Source organism: Cryptomeria japonica, chromosome 9, assembly GCF_030272615.1.
Source record: "Cryptomeria japonica chromosome 9, Sugi_1.0, whole genome shotgun sequence".
Taxonomy (NCBI): Eukaryota; Viridiplantae; Streptophyta; class Pinopsida; order Cupressales; family Cupressaceae; genus Cryptomeria; species Cryptomeria japonica.
Genome location: NC_081413.1, coordinates 402,996,157 through 403,020,678, shown reverse-complemented (window position 1 = coordinate 403,020,678; position 24,522 = coordinate 402,996,157). Strand labels below are relative to the sequence as shown.

Genomic DNA, 24,522 nt, shown 5'->3' with positions numbered 1-24,522 from the left:
GGATGACTTGAGTGTTTTGAGCTAATCTTAACTTCATCGGTAGCTTAAGGAAAAGGCACAAGTTGCCGATAAGATTGGATATATGCTGGATACAAACATATTGTTTTTCTTTCTTTCAAAACCAACCACCCTTTTTTTTAATTTTCTTGGCCTTCATCATTCGGTGAATTGTATATGCTTTAAACTTGTTGACGTGTGCAACTTGCCAATGTAGCAGATGGAGATGGAGATGACACTTGGTAAACTTGGTAGGTTATGAATATTTAAAACACCGACTTGTATTGACATGAAATTGGTCACTTGAAAGTCTTTTGCAAAACACCAAATCCATTATTGCTTTATTAATTAAAGCATCAACTATTATTGATAATATAATTCACATGCTATAATCATGACTATGCATTGGTGTTTCGAAGAATTAATATTTTGCTTTAAAATATTCATTTCCACCTCATAAATGCTTGCATATCGTCATCAATATTATCATCACTTGGTCATCTTGGCTTTATTCAAAACCAATGTTCAACACTTTGTGAATTTGATAAGATGCTAGGTGATAAAGGAGATACTTTATTGCAACTTCATATCGCCCCCCTTTATCCATTTCGGAACTTGCCAACTTCAAAATTGATGAACACTCAAACTCTTTGTATGTAAGGTTTATAACCTCACAAAGACTAAAAATTTCAATAGTCGACTCATGAGGCGAATAATTCGATATTGGACAAATTTCTATCGAGGAGGCCCTTAGTACAAGATTCAACACCTAGCTTAAATTTATCAAGTTTTAAAATTGGGGTCAACAGGGTGTAGGGCTCAATGTGGTTTTGGGCAATGGGCTCTACCCTTATGGTGACCTTGGTACCATACCTTGTTTGAAATAGCATGCAGGACCAATTAGAAGACAGGTACCCACCTATCTTGGCGGTGAAGTCTCTAGACAGGCAGATGGCAAAGAAGGCAGGGAGGTCGATAATTGATACGTCTTGCAAGACAATGCAACCAGTGCATGCATGCAAGGTTAACTTCAAATTTTTTACCACCCCTATTGTCTTAATAGAAGTGCCATCTAATTGGACCACCTCTTTGGTCACAGGTTTGTATTTTATACCAAGAAGATCAGCTACCTTCTTAGGCATGACTGAGCTACTAGCTCCTGAATCTATCATGCAGTTGTGAACCAAGTTATCTCCTATGATTAAGGAGAGATAGAAGGGGGGGGGGGAGGCTTGCTGATCTTGCTTGAATCTTCCTCCTCCTTGGGTTGCACCAAATTGGTGGAGACTACCCTTTTTCTGACTGCTGCCTCATCGCTTGACTCATCGACGTCCTTCAGTGCCTCTTTAAGCAAATCCCTTTGAGATGGGATTGAAAGAGCCTCCCACATAGTGACGTTGAGGTTGGCCTTCTTCATCTGATCAACTATGTTGAAAGGATCACCAACTAACTTTAGAGGCTCCTTTAAGGCTACAAGGTCTGCCTTTGCTCTTTGGACGACTTGGGCCTCCTCTTGCCTCTTGTTCTCTTGCGTGGTACTTTGGCTTGTATCATGGACGACTACATTGGGTGTTGGAGCTTGGGCTGATGTTGAAGGTGAGGCAGCCTCTATTCTTTGACCTTGCATACTGCAGCATTGACTCACCATTTGTTTGGTTCAAACCACATAATTCTGCCTCCTGCCAATTTACGAAGGTAGAATCTCCTTGTAAGTGAGCCTGGGTGCCAACACTAGGCTGATTTGGGTCATATTGTTGGCCAGAAGTGGTTAGCTCATCTTGCACCACTAAAGTTTGGACAAACCCTCCATTTTGGCATGCACCTTGGTTGTGTGGCCGATTGCATGGTTGACACCAATCTTGCTCTTGGGCGAGGTTATTTTGCATTGGGACTATTGCCTTTGAGTTGCTTGCGGTTGTGGGGTTCACACTATTCAAAAGCCTGGCATTGCTCCATTGGTTTTTCCCTTGAAAGGATGGCCTATTTTGCTGATAATTTTGACCTTGTGCTCGGTAAGGTCTGCTATACTGAGTTTGCTGCCTTTTTAGTGTCACCCACTTATTGCCAAAGCTTTGCAATAGAGCCTTGACCTCATGGAGCTCATTAGAGGATGTAGATGGTGTGGATGATTGACCTGTGGGTGTGATGGAGATAGAAGCCAAGGTGGGTTGTTGAGTAGGAGCTTCTGGGAAGAGAGGCATTGGAGGCCTTGGAGCTATCTTCCGAGCCTGAATCAAACAATTTTCTGCTCTTATGGCTATGTCATATGCACCCGGTGGAGAGGCTCCACCCATTGATTGTACCATGATAGCTATATCGCTGTTGAGAGCTCTAAGATAATACAAGAAGGCATGATTTGGAGATGGCTTCACTAGAGCAGGAATTCTATTCCATGTCTTATGGAATCTGAAATTGTAATCTCCCATGAACTTGTGGGGTGCCCTCTTGATTGTAGTCAACTGCTCTACAAGTGATAGGTGATCACATGTCTTCGAAATGGTTGCACAACCTCTTCCCCAATTCGTCCCAATTGTGAATGGAGCTAGACGACAACCCTCTATACCACTGCAAGGCTTTGCCCTTCAAAGATGTGGCTAAGAGTCTGACAACAACATCATCCTGAGTGATATTAGGGACGGAGCAGATGTTTGCAATGTCTTGAATGTGCTCAATGGGCGTAGTAGCCGTTTCACTTGTGAAGTATGGTATACTCTTCAACGCAGCCACTGGTATATCATTCCATTGAGTCAAAATAAGGGGACTCCCCCCATTGAAGGTAACAAAGACCTGATTTCTTGCCATGTGAAACAATGGTCTATTGATATGAGTGGTGGGAGCCCTTGATAGTAATGGTCTTGTGAATGGAGGGGTAGAATGAGACCTGGGAGATGGAGTATTTACAACCCTGACCTCCCTAACTAGTGATAACGAAGGTCTACCACTCCGCCTTCTAGAGCTTGAAGATGAGAGCTCTTCGAACTGGAAACTACCTCTAGAAGACGCCCTTGTGTGAATTCTGGGCATGAAACCAGCAACCTGCTTGAACGAGAGACTGAACTGGTGAGCAAAGACCTCGAAACTTGGGGGTTTCAGACTTCCGAGCATAAGCACTTCATAACTTGGAGGTTCCAAACTTCCGAAGTAGCCGACCAAGGAACTTCAAATCCTAGGGATTCCGGGGGTTGAGATGGTTTTACTGACTTCGGAACCTGGAGACCTCGGGGTTCCAGAGTAAGGAACAAATCGTGTGCAAGCGAGCGGTCTTGTGAGTAGAGGCGCCAAGTGCTTGAAGATGACTGCCTCTAAAGGATGAGATACCAAGAACAACACTGAATCCTTAGCATGTGAATCGAATGAAGTCCCACCGGGCGTGCCAAAAACTGTTATCACAAAAGCTCACACCCTTGCTGAGTTATCAACTCAACAACCTTGTGAAACATGGAAACAACCCCGAAGTGTGGGACCTTGTGCAAGGGGGTTGAATCTTCGGAGAAGGCTGACTTCCTTCTCAATCCAGGTGCAGGTGTTGAACCAACTCAACACTTCAAAACTAATTCCTAGGCCTATCCTAACAAATTGCAGAGGAAAAGGGAAGAGAGAATGCTTGAAATAAAAGGAGGTGATGCACCAAGAAGAGATTGTTCCTCTCCCTACCAAATGACACAAAGAATTAACTGAAACACCCAAGAGATGCACAAACTTCAGTTGTATGATTGATCCTAATGCATGTATGAAGGTTAGAATCCACTGAATGCCAAGAGGGGAGAAGGTTTCCTACAAGTCACACTCAGAGAAACAAGCTAACACAACATATATGGAGAGAAGAGCCACAAAACAGACAATTATGATGAAGGTAGGGAAACATACACAACATGCATAAGTTGAAGGAAGACAAGAATTCTATTTCAATTCATTTAAAGACCAAAGGCCAAACTTACAGTTGCAGAAATGCAAAAATAATTACAAGTCTTCAAGAGAAGAGAAAGAGCATAGGAAAGCTCAAGGCAGCAGGGAGAGAACCCCTTACAATGAGGCTTAAAAGCCTTATATAGAAAAAAGGTTACAAGAGTGATCATGACCCTTGCATGTCAGTCTGGAAGTGCAGGATAGTGCATGCACTTGACTTGTACATGTAAGCAACCTAGCCATACCCACAAAAGGCAATTCTGAGAAGGGCGGATTGACTGACCTTCCAAAGTCAGACATGACATAAGTCACCAAGCATGGCCCCGTACCTCCCTTGATGGAAATCTTGCCAAAAACATTAAATGTACCCTTGTGGCTCCACAAAAGAAAGTGCATAAGTCACCAAAACTGGTGGAGTATTTAAAGCCTTGAGTGTTGATCACGCCATATGGAAGGAAGTCGGGGACTTTGGAAGCTCGGACTCCCGAAGTGAGGAAGACAAGGGAAAGACTTTGGAACCTCGGGGTTTGGGAGCTCCGAGATAGAGAGAGGAAGAGAAGGAAAGGAACTTCGGAACCTCGTTGTTCCGGGGGAACTTAGAAAGAAAAGGCAAGGAAGGAAGGAACTTCAGAACCTCGAGGTTCCGGGAGAAGGAGGGGAAGCAAAGGAAGAGAACCTCGGAACCTCGGGGTTCCAGAGTTCCGAAGAAAAGAAGGAAGAAAGGCTAGGAGGGAACTTCGGAACCTCGGGGTTCTGGAGTTCCAGGAAAGGGGAGAAGAAAAGAAAGAACTTCGGAACCTTGGGGTTCCGGAGTTGCACAGTTCCAGAGAGAAGAAGAGAAAGGGAAAGGAGAGGAACTTCGGAAACTCGGGGTTCCGGAGTTCCAGGGAAGGAAACAGGAGAGGCCAAGGGAGGAACCTCGGAACCTTGGGGTTCGGGAGATCCGAGAAAGGAAGAAAAGGCCAAGGGAGGAACTTCCTTCAGACAAGGCAACACTTCACACTTCATGATTCCTCTGCTTCTCTCCTTGATTAACTGGGGTAGTGCTGGTCCATGGAACATATCTCTGATCGGTTCTCACTGATGGACCAAGGGTGTCATAAAATGACAACAATAACTAATCAGGATTGTTATACCAATGATACTAATTAGTATAAGTTCTACCTTTATAATTAATTGCTATCATCAACAATGCTCAATAATCAATGATGTGATATAATCGCTGTCATTTTAGTTGACAATTGATTTCCTTGCTTGGCTTGCATCTTGTTTGATCTTTGATATTCATGGGAGACTATGTGGTGACGGTGTCTGAGAAGAAAGCTATTTCTGTGAACCTCCTTAGAGCGCCTGATATGCCATTCCTCTACAATGTGAACAGTGGAATGATTAAAGAATGATTGCTGGATGGTGACTCCTAATGAATGCTTGATACTCTGCAATGATTGGTTCCCTTAGCAAATCTTAATGTCCGTCCTAGGACGATGTTCTCCACACCCATTAGTCAATACCATCTTAAGATTTTGATGCTCCCTCATGAAGTATTAGATACGTTTAAGTCTCCAACCAACCATAGTTGCTGCGAGAGGATATGTTGATTGAATATTAAGCTTCTGATATTCATTTGATGATTGCTAGCGGCTCATGAGAATAATTTTAAATCTTTAATTAAAACTTATTTATTCGTATATGAATTCTTGTTGCCTTCAAGTCTTGTGTTGGATATTATAGTGGACATTACTGTTTAATGCATCATCCTTAGATAGGTGTTGTCAATAGGAGCTATGGCAACTTATTTAACTATTTGGTGGGCCATGCAATGGGATTCCATGTTGGCAAAGGCAAAGTTTGCATGCTATTCACTGAATAGTCAATTGGTAAGATGTCTTTTTAGATTGTTTGTGGGGCATTGCTATAATGTCCCTACTAGTTAGAAATCACTGTCGTGCAAAACAGATTGTTAGAATACAACAAATATATATATATATATATAACTTGCAATTTAACTTTAAAATACTTAATGAACACTGATCACAATTCTTATCTAATAAAAAGGATATGAATGCCATATGGAGATATGTCCTTAGGCGGCTGTGAAGCTCGCCTTCTTGGAACCCATCTAGTAAATTGAAGGTAAATTCGATTCCTGTCTTGGATGTAATTTCTTACACCCAAGCCATCCAGGAAATCAAAGGTTAATTTGATTCTTGTCTGGATGTAACTACTTGCACCCAAGCCATCCAAGAAATCGAAGGTTAATTCGATTCTTGTCTTGGGTGTAATTTCTTACACCCAAGCCATCCAAGGAAGACCATATGTCAATTCCTTGCCTTGGATGATGCATCTCATCATCCAAGTCCATTAGAGGGGACTGGCCAGATCCGTCTCTTCTTGGATGAACTTAGTCAACCAAGCCATATATATGCATATAGATATTCAATATATACTGCCTACCAGGGATTATCATAATCCCTGAATTAGACTACCGGGATTTCCTCCCAATAGCCTCCATCATATAATCACGATATTGTCATTCATTGATATCCAACATTTCATAACCATTCGTATTATCAATATCATCTAATTTATAATTCATATTATCATTATTATTTAAATCATAATCTTGTGACATACACATTGAGATATAATTCTATAACATACACATTGTAATAATGACGACATAATTTTGTAACGTACACATTATAATAATCATGACAAAATTCTGAAACCTACACATTATAATAATCATGACATAATTCTGAAACCTACACATTATAATAATCATGACATAACTATCAAAATTACAAGTATATTTATATGTGTGTGTGGCACACACATCCACACACATATACGTACCTTCGGTGTCTTTGCTATCTTTCCCCTTTCTCTTGCCTCTGCCTACGCAGCTATCCTTTCTAATCAATGGTGATGTCACTAGATGTTTTTGATTCCTTACCTTTATATCTCTCAATATGAGGGAGAGGTCACACCACTTCATCATGTATGCCCTTTGGCAAGAGACATACCCCTTCACCATTAGCACCCTTTGAAAGAGTGCAACTCTTCATTATTTCTACCCTTTGAAAGGGATACAACCTTTCGTAATCAGATCTGCACTTATTATTTAAATCAGATCTGCATTTCTCATTTCCAATTTATCGTCCCTCTCAAATGAGGTTCTCTTCGCTTTTTTATATCTCATTGTTGAGGGAGTCACAACTTTTCCTTTCATGTCTTTTGACTTTTCATTAACTTAATTAATTTTTAATTAGTCATATTTAATTATATTATTTTATATTTTAATTTAATTTTTAATGTTTTAATTTTATTATTATCATTTATTATTAAATTCTATTTCGAAGTGGGGACATTACAATTGCAGAGGATTCTCATAGATCTATTGAGGTTGAAAGGCGGAAGATGCCATACTGTTGATGCTAAAGACTTGTGCAATATATGTAGGAGGGGCATCCTCAAGTTAAGAGGCAATTGGAGGTAAGCAATTGCTGTAGGAGCATTGTAGTATAGAGCAATATAGCATCACCCAAAAAGATTTTTCTTTCTTTTGTATTTGTGTTGTGTGCATTGAGTGATTTTCTTTTCGATTTTTTGTGTTTGTATTTGGGAGCTTACAAAACCTATTGTGATACATGAAAATCAATGGTTGAGACATTGGTGTCACATGGGCACATAGGTTGATGTAGACTCTTTCCTCATAGGAATAGAGTATGGATTCTCATCGAACCACATAGATCTGATTATGTCATCTAGGTACTGCATTATACTATGTAAGCTTAGTAAAACAATTTATGATCAAATCAATACCTTGGAGGGTGGATATGTACAAAAGTCATTTAGTGGCCAACAAGTGGATATTGAGAAACATTTCTTGTTGATTATGTTAGATTGTGTAGGTTACGAGGGGTGTTCCAGAAATTGTTAGAAAATTAATAGACACATGGATGAAAGCCAATTCATCATGAGATTGTAAAATCCCACCTTGTTTGCCACTTATTTTTTTTGTAAAACACTTTTGGATCAAATCAATACCTTGGAGGGTGGATATGTACAAAAGTCATTTAGTGGCCAACAAGTGGATATTGACAAACATTTATTGTTGATTTTGTTAGATTGTGTAGGTTACGAGGGGTGTTCCAGAAATTGTTAGAAAATTAATAGACACATGGATGAAAGCCAATTCATCATGAGATTGTAAAATCCCACCTTGTTTGCCACTTATGTTTTTTGTAAAACACTTTTGGATCAAATCAATACCTTGGAGGGTGGATATGTACAAAAGTCATTTAGTGGCCAACAAGTGGATATTGACAAACATTTATTGTTGATTTTGTTAGATTGTGTAGGTTACGAGGGGTGTTCTAGAAATGGCTAGAAAATCAATAGACACATAGATGAAAGCCAATTCATCATGAGATTGTAAAATCCCACCCTGTTTGCCAATTAATTTTTTTGCACTTTCCCTCTACTTTGATGCTCAGGAATTATGTCAAACAGTTGGTGATCTGCAGCATATGAAGAGTTATTTAAAACAATTTATGGTTAATAGGATTTTTGACAAACAGTTTGCATATAATCTTTTCTTTGCTTGTTGAGCTTTTAAAGGTGCAACGACTCAAATGATAACATAACCAAACATCACAAACTTAAATGTGATTTGAACCAAATATGTAATGACTGAAATGTCCGAGATATGGAAATAGCTGCACTTACAGGATACTAAGAAAATCATTCAGTGCCAAATTTGCGATACTACATAATTCTGCAGTGATTACAAATATGCAGATTCATTTGAACAGCAAAGTCTTCAATAAAGAGGCTGATTTGAATGCAATCTCAGGCAAGCTACTTGAGACTCCCACTAATTCCTAACCAGACCAAATACTTAGAAATACACCCACATTCAGCAGTGAAGATTGCGATGGCTATCAATAAGAGTAACATCTGCCCACAGTCAGTAGAACTGCCCATGTCCACACAATTCTTCTTATCTGTGTCCAGAAACCAGAACCCATCCAGATGCCTAAATCATACTCTCAACTCAGGTTACTTGCCGCTGGTGCCTGATAAATATGAGATGAAGTCTCCATTATATTTGACGCAATAGTGTTGAGTGCCACGTTTGGACTTCCCAGAATTACCATTCTCGATATGGGATCTTTATGCACTGAGAAAAAAGCCCTCTCATCTAGGCACGACGCCCAAGGTCTTTGAGTCATCTTTCATCCATGGTACAAGGGAAATAATCTCAGGCTAAATTGTTAATGTATATTAGTTCTCACACCCACATAATTACGTAGGATGTCCAATGCATAAGAATGAAGGTTCACAATGAGTCGCTGGAATACATCAACCTTCAAATGGAAGATAAAACATAATCTTGCCAAGCAGATAATAAATCCCGATGAAATCATATCCTCTCTTTCATTATGGCCTTCCGTTGTGTCAAAACAAGGCTGACATGTTCTTTTTGGGATCTAGCTTGGTATCATAGGGAAGCAAGAAGCAATGAACAATCGCTTTGAATGTGATAGAAATGGGCATGCTTGAGAAACAACCTACAATTTTGTTTTATGACAATAAGGGTGTATTGAAACTTGTTTGCTATCCAGTATTATATTAACACACAAAACACATTGAGGTTAATGCCATTACATCTGTGAATATGTTCAACAACGAAATATTTAGGTTCACTACTGTTCTATTTAGAAGCGACATGTTAACATCTTTACCAAATCACTTTAGTTGTGAAGTTCAAAGTTTTTCAAAACTTCTTGACTTGTGCTCTTGAGCAAATGATGTAATAGATGGGGTTTAGTTAGACTTAGAATATAATCTATATTTTAGCAATACAAAACTATTATATTTATAAGCTTGGCCTTCTCCTCTAAAGGCAGTTCTCTTGACACTTTGATGTTGTTTCGCTAGTGTTTCATTGTTTCTTCTCACTTTTCTTGTAAAAGGGTAGTGGCCCTTGCAAACCCTGCTTACCTAATCGAAAAATAATATTAAACAATAACAATTCTCAATTATTATTATTAAATTAATATTATTGTTTGTTTGATTGCTTGGTCAGCTGAATAATAATTGACATAGTTTATATATACATGTATATATACGTGTACATACATGTACATGTCTATATTCGTGTACATACATATATATATAGTTGCAGCAGATTGAATAAAGCCTTATAAATTTTTGGGGTCTATTAAGTGTTTTCTACTCTTTCCTTAAGGACTGATACATTCTGATCACCCACTGCTGCAAAATCACTCACAAATATTCCATTATAGCATACCATAGCACACATTGCTACCCTTTTTAAAATTTTTGGATTTGCTTTATATCTATATCTATACACGCACACTTACAGTATAAATGCATACCAATCCTGAAGGAAAAACGTTGCCTGTAACCAAACCCCATATGCCCGATGTTTGCCTAATTAAAAAATGTTCTTTACTATAAATCCTTGATGATTAGTGTTGACTTCTAGGAGAAAAGCAAACACATCTGCTTGATTTAGGATAATCCTCAACATGCAATACTTACCTCTTTTATTATAAATACTAATGAAATACCCCATATACCCGATGTTTGCCTAATTAAAAAATGTTCTTTACTATAAATCCTTGATGATTAATGTTGACTTCTAGGAGAAAAGCAAACACATCTGCTTGATTTAGGATAATCCTCAACATGCAATACTTACCTCTTTTATTATAAATACTAATGAAATACCAAGCAAATTTTAAGTCTAGTTTTTTTCAATAGATTAATTAGTTTGATAACATAATTAATTCTAAAGTGGAAACTAGAGGGGCATTACATTCCCACAATTGATGTCTATATAACATGCAAGTTGTATATTGCGGTGAAAAATTCCATGCCTCTTATTTGTTGAGAAATGAATAATTTCTGTGGCTAAAAAGATATGAGTAGGTTAGTAGCTCAACATTTTTTCATAAATACTTGAACAAACACTTTAAACAGGACTATGTGAGACCCTGGTTGTGGCATGAAAATATGAGCAAAAAGTATGAGGCTGTTAAATTTGATGATCAGATTAGATAGACAGCGAATCAAACACAAATGCACAGAGTTTACCCTCGGAAAACCTTCCTCTTGAAGGTGAAAAAACCCAGCAACGGAATGTGTCTTTTTTATCTTAGTTATATCAAGTGATTTTACAAGAAATTTGCTTCACACTTGAAGCTATATATGTATTACAACAGTTTGCTATAGAGAAAATCCAATCTGCAATATAGAATGTATGATCTGCAATGAACTTGATCTTCCTTGATAAATTCTCAAACTGTTGTGAATGAACATGAACTGCTGCTATTCGATATGCTGAAGGATGATATACAATTCGCTGGAGAATGTATTCTACGATTTGCTAAATGTGAGAATTATTCGATATGCTTATGAATATATTCCGAACTGCTGAAGAATGATTTTATATATTCGATGATCTGGAAGTGAGAGGGAACGAATCTATATAAACCCATACATGGGTGGCGCCAAGCAACACGACCTTTCCAAAAGTTGGCTCAATCATCACGTATTCTTCAAGAACCGATCCAATGCCAAATGACACGTCTCAATCACTAACACGTCTTCCAAGGTGGCGGGTCATAATAAGTTATGTTTTGTTAGCAACCCGTTTCAATATGAAAGTTGGCAATATATTGAACTTGATTAAATGTGTAATACCGAAAAGGTCCTTCACACATTTGATGGTAAAGTCGGCTCTGAGGATCCAACCGACGCTATCCATCAACACTCCCTCTTAGCTAGGGAGGAATCCTTCTCAATATCCGAGTCACACAGTGACATCCACCATGGCTACTCCCAGAGGGTGAATAAGCACAAGTGCTAAGTCATGGAGCCTTTCACATGACATCCACCATACCTACTCGCAGAGGGTGGAACAAGGGCTGAAACCTCAAACTTCTCTCACAGAGAAGAATGCACAACAATGGCTGATACCTCAAACTTCTTTCATAGAAGAATGCATAACAAGGGCTGATACCTCAAACTTCTCTCATAGAAGAATGCATAACAAGGGCTAATACCTCAAACTTCTCTCACAGAGAAGAATGCATGACAAGAGCTTGCACCTCAAACTTCTGTCGCAGAGAAGAATGCATTATAATACATATCAAGTAATCACTGATGCTGAGACTCCCTCTTAGCAAGGGCTTCATTCTCCACAATTCCAAGCTTGTCTCGAAAATGCACAAATTTCACTTTCGCAAGAGGCTTGGTGAAAATGTCAGCTGTCTGTTCCTCAATACAAATGTATCTCAACTGAACAACATTTCTTTGTACCATATCTCTGATATAGTGGTACTGAATCTCTACATGCCTCGTTCTGTCATGAAGTACTGGATTGACTAAAAGCTTCACACAACTTTGGTTATCACAATGTATGGTAGTAGGCTCCAATGATTGTCCAAACAATCCTGCAAGTAGCTTATGAAGCCACATAGCTTCGCGAGTTGCCACACACGCTGCAATGTATTCTGCCTTTGCAGTGCTCAGAGCTACTGAAGACTGCTTCCTGCTACACTAGGAAATCATAGCAGATCCCAAGCTAAAACAACAACCAGAGGTGCTCTTCTGATCAGTAACACTCCCTGCCCAATCAGAATCAAAATATCCTTCAAGAATCAGGTCTACACTGGAAGAGTATTTCAAACCATATCCAACTGTGCGATGCAAGTATCTCAAGAGATGCTTGGCTACAACTAGATGTATCTGTCTAGGTTCACTCATGAACTAGCTAAGTGCACTCACTGCATAGCAAATATCTGGTCTAGTGTTAACTAGATACATCAAGGACCCTGTAATGTCCCTACTAGTTAGAGATCACTGTCCTGCAAATCAAATTGTTAGAATGCAACAAATATACATATAACTAGTCTAATTTGCAATTAAACTTCAATTACTTAATTAAAACTAATCTCAATTCTAATTAAATAAAAAGGATACGAGTGCAGTACTGGGACCTGTCCTTAGGCGGTTGTAAAGCTCGCCTTCTTGGAACCCATCTTGGTTCCAAGCCATACTAGGAAATCGATGGATAATTCGATTCCTGTCTTGGATGTAACATCTTACATCCAAGCCTACCAAGGAAGACCATCATATATGATCAATTCCTTGCCTTGGATGATGCATCTCACCATCCAAGTCTACCAGAGAGGACCGGCCAGATCCGTCTCTTCTTGGGCGAGCCTTTGACATCCAAGCCATAACATATATGCATATAAATACTCAGTATATACCACCTACCAGGGATTATCATAATTCCTGAATTAGGCTAAGGGAATTTCCTCCCAATAGCCTCCATCATATAGCCACATTATTCATATTACATTCTACAATTCATTATCATTTTTCATTCCATAATTTATGTCTACATTTACATATTCTTTAATTCTCATTATTGATCCTACATATATATAAATATTTTGCATACATACCTATATTCATTGCTACATACACATAAGATAATATCGCTATCCTATTATAGCTCTGTTATAGGAATTGATATATTATTATGTATGACAGAATGTTCAGTAATATATATGTGTGTGTGGCACACACGTCCACACACACATATACCCTGTGACCAGTAAACACCTCTTACCTGTTCGTAATCCGCAATCCGTAGTTGCAGTTTGTAGTCCGGGGGGCCGTTTGCAGTCCTTCCGTCTTCCTCTCTTCGTGTCCTTTTTTAATCCCCTTTGGATAGAGGTCGATCCTCATTAAGTATCTTGGTATCAAATGGTTGCATCTTTTGGGAGTAGACACATCTTTGTCAAGGATTAATTAATCTTTCTTAAGATCACACTTGTAATGTCCCCTCAATTTAACCCTTAGGAAATAGGAACAATTAACTTGCAAAATCAATGGCAAGAGACTTCTTTCTTCAAAGACTTACTTAGCACTAAGAATGACAATCTATGTTATACTATATATTTGATGACAATATCACTGCTAACTTTGATATGACAGTTGGATATTTGCTAGATGATTAAGCCTATATACATAGATAAGACTAAGATTATCTTGATAATATGTATAACCTTATGTGAATGCAACTGTATTATGCCAAGGGGTCGTTGCTTTTTAAATGGATCTAATGAAGGGTATGAATAAGAGATAAAAGGTTTCAGAATGATAACTGTATACATGACTAAGCAATCCAATCCTCGATACAAAAATGAGATAAAAGACCAGTTATATTATTTGGAAATGATATCAATCTTCTTAAGTACCTTAGGAATAGAATGGATGCACCCTTCCCTTCTATCCTTTGATCACACCCTTTTTTTAAGGATTAATCATTCTTGCTTAATCGCATCTTTCCATGACAATTGTTTCTTATACAAATCGTACTTGTATTCCTAATCGTTGGTGTTCTTTGATATCTTTGACATCATTGACACTTAGCACCGATATGGGATTGCTTAAAACCTTCCTTGATTCCTCCTCCTTTCTTGATATGAATCCTCCAAATAATTAGTGATTGTCGATTACTTATATATTCCTTATTGGTCTTACATGATCAGTCATTAATCGCTGATCGATAACTTGTGGAATGCCCCCTATATTGGAGTCGGCGATATTGTCTTGCAGTCCGCAATAGTAACGATAAAGGGTCAAATCAATAAAACTATTCCAAGTAAGAATACAATCTTCCAGCACAGTATGAATTGCACATATCCTTTCATGAATCGGACTTAACACATATCTTATGGCTTTTCTAAGTCTCGTGTCTATTTATCTTTAATGGTTCCATTAAATTTCTTCTTTATCGTACTCTCATATTTCCTTATTACACGGTGCCTTAAGTAGTTTATGTGATTATTATTATCGGGTTACTTCTTATTATTAGACTCTGGAGATGGATAACTTATATAAAGCTATGGCTTATAATTTATAATATTTAAATTATGTTTATAATGTAATATTAATTTATTTTTATTCAAGGATATTATTAGTAATAAATATTAATTAAATAATAATATGTAATAAATAAATAAATAAATAAATAAATTTCAAATAATAATTTGTTGGTAATTATTATATTGATTAATAGTAATAATTGTTTCATTTAGGATATATATATAACAATCAAGGAGGGGACATGATAGAGCCAATCAATTGCATGTACATAGTAGGGTCCACAAGATCTGAACTAGCCGCAGCTTCCCTCAATTTCTTCAAGTTAGTTTCCATTGGTGTGGACATAGATTTACAATCTGTCATTCCAAATCTCTTCAAGATATCGATGGTGTATTTTCCTTGACTTGGGATAATCCCATTGGGCCTCTGCCAAACTTCCAACCCTAGAAAGAAGTGCATGAGTCCTAAGTCCTTCATCTCGAATTTGGAAGTCAACTCCTTCTTACATCTATCAATGAGATGATCTTCTCCGGTAACAAATAGGTCATCAACATAAAGTACCAAGATCAACATATCACCATTGAATACCTTGAAGTAAAGGTTTGGATCAGCATCATTCTTGCAGAAGCCCAAACTCACTAAGTATCTATCAATTCTTTCATACCAAGCCCGAGGAGCTTGTTTAAGACCATATAGGGCTTTCTTCAATCTACACACATGAGACTCTTTCCCATGAATCACGAACCCCTCAGGGTGTTCGATGTAGACTTCTTCTTCAATCACACCATTGGGAAAGATAGTCTTCACATCCATCTGATGCAACTTCCATCCCTTAGTTGTTGCAATGGCAATGATGGTTCTAATGGAAGTATAGCGAGCAACAGGAGCAAATGTTTCTTCGTAGTCTATTCCCTCTTGTTGAGAGAAGCCACAAGCCACAAATCTAGCCATGTACTTTTCAATGCTGCCATCAGCTGCATGTTTTATCTTGTACAACCACTTGGAAGATACAACAAACTTCTCTTTTGGTCTAGGCACAATATCCCACACATTGTTCTTGAGAATGGATTGATACTCCTCATCCATTGCATCTTTCCAAAGTTGTTGTTTTGCAGTTTCCTCTACACTAGAAGGTTCGCACTCAATAAGATTACACATTAATGCAACATAACTAGAAAATCTTTGTGGTCTTTTGCTTTCTCTGAATGTGCCTCTAGGAGTGGCAAATTGTTCTGCTTCCTGCATAGTGTTTTGCGCCCAAAGAGGTCACTTTCGAGACACAACAATATCTCTAGGCCCATCAGTGGGATCCAAAGGTTCAATTGGGTCATTACTCATATCAAGTTCTGTAGTCTCCCTCTGAATCTCAGGAGCATGATCAACATCCATGTCTTGAGGGGTCTCATCATTTATCTCCATGCATGAGCCCTTTGATTTCCTGAATGCAACATCTTCCTCAAATGTGACATCCTTGCTAACTTCTATTTTCTTCTGACCAGGAATGTAAATACGATAGGCTTTGGAGGTTTCACTATAGCCCACAAATATTCCTCTCTTGCCAGAAGGCTCCAACTTGGTTCTCTTATCCTTGGGAATATGAACATACACAGGACAACCAAATATTCTCAAGTGGTTGATATCAGGCTTGATACCTGAAAAGGCTTCTTCAGGAGTCATATTTTGTAATATCCGATGAGGACATCTATTCTGAACATACACTGTTGTTCTAGAGGCTTCTGCCCATAGAAAAATCTGAAGGTCTTGATCATGAATCATAGCTTTTGCAACTTCAACAATAGATCTGTTCTTCCTTTCAGCAACCCCATTTTGTTGAGGGTTGTAAGGGACACAGAACTCCCTCTTGATCCCTGCCTCAATACAGAAATCACGAAAGCTACTCGAGGTGTACTCACCTCGATTATTAGACCTTAAAATTTTAATTTTCTTTCTAGATAAATTTTCTACAAGAGCCTTAAACTCTTTAAACCTACCTAGGACTTCATCAGACTCTTTAGACCTTAAGAAATAAATCCAAGTCTTCCTAGAGTAGTCATCTATAAAAGTTACATAATACAAATATCCACTTAGGGATGGAATTGACATTGGACAACATAAATCTGAATCTACAAGATCTAGTATTTCTTTAGACCTACTTTCACTGCTATGAAAAGGACTTTTAATATTTTTGCCCATAGCACAACCTTTACAAGTACCATCATTTACATGAATAAGTTTAGGAATACCTTTTACCATCTTCTCCAATGATGGAAGAGCCTTGAAGTGAAGATGTCCAAGTCTTCTGTGCCAGAGTTCGCTGGAACTGGAAGAATCATGAATAAGAGCTTGAACAGGGAGAGTGGAGAGTTTGTATAAACTCTCATGTCGATTTCCAATCACACAAGCAGTCTTGATGCAGGAGTTCTTAGGCCAAGCAAGAACTCTTCCTTCAGAAAATGCAATTTGATAGCCCTTATCCTCCAAGGCTGAAATAGACACAAGGTTTCTCTTGATCCCTGGCACGAACAATACATCACTTAGGTGTAGAGAAACTCCAGATTCAAGGTTTAGAGATGTAGCACCAACTCCTCTTACAGCATAGCGTGCATCATCCCCATTAATAACTTGGAGATGTGACTCTTTCTCCACTAGATTAGAAAGGTGCTCCCGATGACCGGTGATATGTCGAGAGGCTCCACCATGTATCACTGTCCTTAGGAACATTGCTTGATAATGCTGATATGAAAAGAAAACCATTGGAGTTATCTTCTACCTCTTTTTGAGATGAGACTTCATTGATGTTTGCTCCTTGATGATTATGTCTTGTCAAACAATCCTTTGCAAAGTGACCAAACTTGTCACACCTAAAACACTGGATGTGAGAGAGATCTTTCTTCCTCTTCCTAGAATCAGTTGCAGAATCTGATTTGAAATCTCTATTCTTTTTGAAGTTGCCCTTCTTCCAATACTTACGTTTCTTGGTAGATTGAGTGGCAAGAACATGAGTATCTTCATTTTGAGAACTCTTAATAATTCCTCTAGCGGTCAATCTTGATTCTTTTTGAATACAATCTGCACGGACTCGATCAAACTTAGGTACTTTGGATCTTCCACTTATGCTTTGGATAAATGGCTCCCATGAATGAGGTAGGCCGTTCAAGGCTAGCATGACAAGGTCTTTATCAATCACTTGATCCCCAATTGCACTTAGTTGATCTCTCAATTCTGAAATTTTCATGAAGTAGGTGATGATTGAATCTCCTTTTGCCATCTTCACTTGGTGGAGTTGCTGCCTTAGGGCAAGAGCCCTACTCATGTTGTTAATCTCATATAAATCTTCCAAGGTTTTGAACATATCTCTTGTAGTTGTCATCTTGGATATGAGAGGCACCAAGTCATCCCTCATGGAGTCGATTAATATATTCTTTGCTTTGATGTCATTTTTCTTGAATTGAAGCTTCTCCTCATGATCTTCAGGTTTGGATAAATCCTTTTCCTCCATGAATTGAAGAAGATCATTTTCTTCAAGTGCAATGAGCACTCTAAACTTCCATGAGGTGAAGTTAGATGCGCTTTCAATTCTATCTTCTACTTTAAGACCGTTTACCATTTTCAAGGCTTAGGCTCGACGGAGAGAGAGGGGAGAATACTTAGAAGTTGTAGGGAATCTGATCACGATCTTCTTTCACCGTGGCTCTGATACCATGTTAATTTTAATGATCAGATTAGATAGACAGCAAATCAAACACAAATGCACAGAGTTTACCCTGGGAAAACCTTCCTCTCGAAGGTGAAAAAACCCAACAACGAAATGTGTCTTTATTATCTTAATTATGTCAAGTGATTTTACAAGAAATTTGCTTCACACTTGAAGCTATATATGTATTACAACAGTTTGCTATAGAGAAAATCCAATCTGCAATATAGAATGTATGATCTGTAACGAACTCGATCTTCCTTGATAAATTCTCAAACTGTCGCGAATGAATATGAACTGCTGCTATTCGATATGCTGAAGGATGATATACAATTCGCTGGAGAATGTATTCTACGATCTGCTAAACATGAGAGTTATTCGATATACTTATGAATATATTCCGAACTGCTGAAGAATGATTGTATATATTCGATGATCTGGAAGTGAGGGAACGGATCTATATAAACCCATACATGGGTGGCGCCAAGCAACACGACCTTTCCAAAAGTCGGCTCAATCATCATGTATTCTTCAAGAACCGATCCAATGCCAAATGACATGTCTCAATCACTAACACGTCTTCCAAGGTGGTGGGTCATAATTAGTTATGTTTTGTTAGCAACCCGTTTCAATATGAAAGTCGGCAATATATTGAACTTGATTAAATGTGTAAGACCGAAAAGGTCCTTCACAAATTTGATGGTAAAGTCAGCTCTGAGGATCCGACTGACGGTATCCATCAATAGAGGCCACCTACAAGACCATAGTAAGTGCTTCGTATTTGTGTGGAACTGCAACCAACAAAATTTATCCTACCACTGAACCAATACTTATTGCTCTTATTTTTCCTAGAGCATAAAATATTGCAATATAGTCTTATTGTGTTATGTTTCTTTGAAGCAATATTGTTTGGTTTTATATGCTGTGTAAAATATAAATTTGGGAGGCCTACGAGGAAATTGTAATTCTAAATGTTATTCTTAGTTTCTAAGTATTTGTTAAGGAAGAAAAAATGTAATTTTCATTGGTGATATTTGAAGGTGGCATCATATGCAATCAAGAATATTGAAGAATACCGAAATTTTTGTGCAAGGCCAGATAGTCAAAGACCACAGTCTGATGAAATTCTAGGGGTAAGATTTCGTGCTACCTGAAATATGGAGTCTCTCAAAATCTAGATGTACTGCAATTTTGTTTATTTTGAATTCTTTATGAGCCTTGTGAGAAATAAAAATGAATTGTTGAAAAGAGTCTATTAGACTAGTCATCTCATTGTTATTTGGTTTACCATGATTGGGGCTTTTCATTGTCATTGTCCAAAGGAATCTGCTTGCTATATCCATCATTTGTTATTGCATAATTGAGGTGCAACAATATATTGAATTTTCAATTCACAAAATTGGTAAAAATTTATAATCGAAGTTACAAAACTCTTTGTGCCAAATGTTTTGCAAATAACTTTGTATGGCTCTACTAGCTCACGGTTTGCATTCATGATGCAATGCTATTGATGTTTTAAAATTTAATGGGATGTTGATTTTTAAACTTTTATGCATTGTTGATGGAAAGTTATGATCTATCCTCCCTTTGAAATGTTGGTAGCACAGGGGCATTTGTTAAGATCTGTGGTATAAAGGTCAAGATGCAGCTGTTGGAGTTTTGTGGATAGAGTCCATTACAATTGGATACTCTAGTCACTGTAGAAATGAAATGTTTTGTCTCATTGACAGAACCAGAGTCAAACAAATTGAAGTTTCACTCTCGAGATGTCTAACATCAAACTTTCCTCTATCATCCATGCTACTTTGCAGACCCTCCTTTTTGGCCAGTGTAGAATTCATTTCTTCCTAGAAGATTCTAAGACAGTAAGACCTTGGAATTTCTTTGTTAAGTATTTCATTATACAATGTTTCAGTTTTGTAGGAACAAATTGTCCCATTTGTTTTTTATTTTTTTTAAAAAAATGCATCTTATATTGGTTCTGAGAACAAGAAAAGTTACATTGGCTTAACAATATGGAAAAAAGAAAAATCTATAAAAATACTAGGAACGTTAACATCTGAGTGCTTCATGAAGCAAAGACACAGCATCCTTAGGAAACCACCCAAGTTCTGCATTAACAATCAAAGCCCAAACCCATGTGAAAAGCGTCAGCTTTTCTAAACTAACAAGAAAGCAGCCCTCTTGAAAAGTTGTCTAACATTCTGAATTTAACAGGAAACCAATAGAAGACAATCAATTCATATACCATATTTATTTGCAACATCGTTTCATTGTAAAGGCTGCAAGGCTTCTGTGACACCTGCTTTGTAAAACCTCTAGATTTAATTGCCAATTCTTTGTTGAAGCACTAGAGACCAAAAATATTTGTGTGAAAGAGATCACTTAATGATATCAGGTTTCAAGAATCCATAGTAAATTATTGCAGTTGTTTCTGGATTAGATTGTGTTAGAGACCATTTATCCTTTGTATCTATCTCTTGAATTTCATATCCATTTTACTTGGGCAAATCTTAGAATTGTTATCACAGTTGTTGGTGAGGATAGATACTACATACCAAAAGTAGTCAGTAAGTTATTACTCATTAGCGCCAAGCAATGCAAGCAGCTTGTCAGATCCAGCAAGAAGTTATCCTTCCCATGGTCAGATCGTAAGGCAAGAATGTCCTTGTTGCTCAAACTCATACTGCAACTATCTCAACAGTCACAAGAGATGACCAACATGCTGAAGGAGTATAAAGATCTCTTTTAGTCACCAAATGAAGTACCTCACATTGCACAATCATGCATACCATTGACTTGATTCCATGGTTAACTTCTCCTTAATGCTGTACAACATGGTAAGCTACTACAAACAAAATGCTGCTAATAGATTATGCAAATCTGATATACTGATTATCCCATCATTTGATCAACTATAAAATGAATGTGGAAGTATACATCAGCAAACCATATTAAACATGACAATGGATGTACGTGGAGAAACCCTTTCAGAAAAAAACTTCACCATCAAAAAGAGCATAAATGTTTATTAATCTTTAAATCAAGAGTACATAATTAACAATTTTCTCCTAACAATTTGATAGCATTTTGACAGCACTTGTATACCTATAAATAACCCACAAAACTTCTGTTCAATGCATAAAATATATAGAGAAGAGTTGTGAGGAAACCACAAGTGGATTTCTAAAACCAAGATCACCCAAAACCATGGTATGGCAAAAAAACACAACACTGATAAATCAATGCATCGATTAATAGAAAATGCAACTTCAAAGCTTCTTTGACCACTCCACTTTGTGAGCACACTACTCCAAAAATGACACTCTGATATGAGATCACTAAACATGTGGGACACACTTGATAATGAATAAAATGCTCCGCTTCCACACGTAGTGCTTAGGAATGGGAAAATGATATAATTGAACTCTAATCATTTGTAACCACCATTGACATACTCCACCTTCCTCCTTGAATGCCATTAAAACCACAATTTCAAGTCAAATAGGAGAATAAAAATAAAATAAAAATATCTTTCAACTACTTTAGTATTCAAGGACCCCTTCCAAGAAAGTTAGAAATTCAACATTATAAATTAGAATTGCAATTAAATATGACACTATCTTAACATTCTTCCACTTGATATTATATATTTCAATGACAGAAATGGAACCATAAATAAATCAAGCATATGATGTGTGGCCCATGGTATTCACCAAGAGAACTTATTTGTGTTCGCTAGTTTCATAAGTGAGTCTACAACATTCTCTCAAGTGTCAACTTTCTGTAACATTACCTTACTATTCTCCACCATCTTGTGAATAAAGTACAAGTGTACATCAACATGCATGGTACATGGGATCCTTGACCAAATAAATAACACTCTAATTGTCACAGCCAATTGTTATATGTATATGTGTGTGTGTGTGTATGAATGTATGTATATATAATATATGTATTAAAAAAATTAAAATTATATGATATTAAACAGTGTTGCGCATAATTGCTAATAAAAAAAAATTTGAATACCTCATAATTTGCAAAAATGAAAATACTAATTCATAATTCAACGATTTGTCAAATGTCAATACACAGTGAAAATTACAATCAATACTTAATAATTCTTCATATTTCTCTTCATCAAAAGCATCAAATTCTATCATTTCGTTCAGTTTCACTTGAACCACAATGAGTTACAATGCCACTTCCAATGGCCATATACTATACAAGTTGCCTCATCTAAAGATATTTTTTGGCAAGTTGTGCAACAATAATGTCCAAGTCAACACACTAATGAGTTGGATCCCAATTCCTTGTCACCCGCTCATTCTAATCAAGTTTCTTATGTGACAAACCTTCATGATGCATGACATTTTCACAAATTTATCACTTATAGGCAAAACTATATATGTAGCCTCGGGCCGTCCAAGGTACATTTGGGTTCGGCCCATATTTGCCCAGTGTCCTGTTGTGACCTTTTCACGCATTGCCCCGTTGCAAATGGGGACCCCCTCTCCTGCTTTCCGCGTCTTGTTAGTTTAGGGTTTGGGCAGCGTGTCTGGCAATTTTGAGCTTCCAATGTCCAAGTCTCAAGTTTTGAAATGAGATCATGCCAAATTGCTATTAGGGTTTTTGAGTTTTGGTATAGGATCAAGTGTGTAAAATGTTAGATGTCGTAATGAGCCTAGTTTTTTGTCTAAGTGTAGACCTTTTGAGCATAGACATATTTTAAACGTTTAGGTCGGTGATATTTTTTGTGCTTGATAGTTTTAAGGTCCTTTAGGGGTTGTTTTCTTGCTCCTAGGAGGCAATTCAAGTTAGATTTACACTTTATCCCGATGAAGTTCCTTTTGTCTCGCTCAAATTTTGGTAAATTTGCCTCTAAGTCCCAATGCGTTTTATTAAATGTGTGAAATTTTGAGTGGTTAATTTATTAAATGCCTGATGAAAATCCATGTTTTAAGGGTCTAAATGTCAAAATTTCTGATGGGAGGTGCTTTCCCCCCATATTTCCGATGACCCATGATTTTCCCTGACTCAAAATCCTGATGGGATATGAATTTCCACTGGAGTTCCGATGGACCTCATTTTTCCCCCATTCAAATTCTTGATGAAGGGCGATTTTCCACCAGGGAGGGTAAATTTTGACTAAGTGTTGGGAAATCTTCCTGATGACCCACATTTTTCTCCTGGAGTGCGGATGACTTTGAAATTCATGTTCCTGATGTAGATCGATTTTCCACTAGAGCTATTCATGATCAAATTTTGAAGATTTTTATGCGGATAATTGTTCCTGATAGGGGACGAATTTCCACCAATGCAAGTATTGATGAAATTTTGTCTGGATAACGTGATTTTTTGAGACTTGATTGATGAAAATAAACTGGATTTTGACTCTAGATGGATGGCGATTTTCCCTTGGAGATATTTTTGTGCAAATGTGATGAATTTTCATTTGGATTTTTATCCCAAAGTGGGGCGATTTTCCCCTAGGGATCAAAAGTTGATCAAATTTTGAAACTTTTTAATAAATGGACCCCAAGTTTAATTGTTTTTGCAATGACCAGAGATTATTCAAAAATCAAAAAACAATTAATTAATGTCTTGCAATAATAATTAATTAAAAAACACTTTCTAGAAGCAAGTCGATTTTCTCAGGCAAGCTGTAAATGCAAAAGTTTTATCCCACATTGCTTGTGTGGTGAAAACTCAAGGTGAAAACAAGTTTAAAGAGGTAGGCCAGCATTATAATATTATTACATTTCCTGATTTTGATGGTTAAGTGGCTGATTTAGGCGATTTTCTCCAGTTGGGCGATTTTTGTGAAGTGTCATTGTGACACCATTGGAGCTGAAGTTGTGCTTTGAAGACCATTTTCTGCCTAAACAGACCTGGGTGATATTTTTTGAAAGCCATTGGGGTAAGTTTGAAGGACGATTTTCATAGTTTGGTGATTTCTCAAGGGTGGCACCATTCTCCCTAGCTGG

At 37.5% G+C, this 24,522-nt stretch overlaps 1 protein-coding gene across 8 annotated transcripts in view; it reads left to right on the top strand.

Moving 5' to 3' along the window:
• LOC131073200 (chromophore lyase CRL, chloroplastic) overlaps window positions 1–24,522 on the top strand; it is a 224,489-nt gene that overhangs the window by 140,896 nt on the left and 59,071 nt on the right. For 7 of the 8 annotated variants that reach the window (XR_009112843.2, XR_009112845.2, XM_058009608.2 and 4 more), the window contains exon 6: window positions 19,576–19,668. The exons of the other annotated variant lie outside the window; for it this stretch is intronic. Coding sequence is in view for 5 of the 7 variants with exons in the window: in XM_058009608.2 (XP_057865591.2) it covers window positions 19,576–19,668 (93 nt within the window). In the remaining 2 variants the exon portion in view is untranslated. The remainder of the gene's footprint in view (window positions 1–19,575; window positions 19,669–24,522) is intronic. 8 annotated transcript variants of the gene reach the window in all.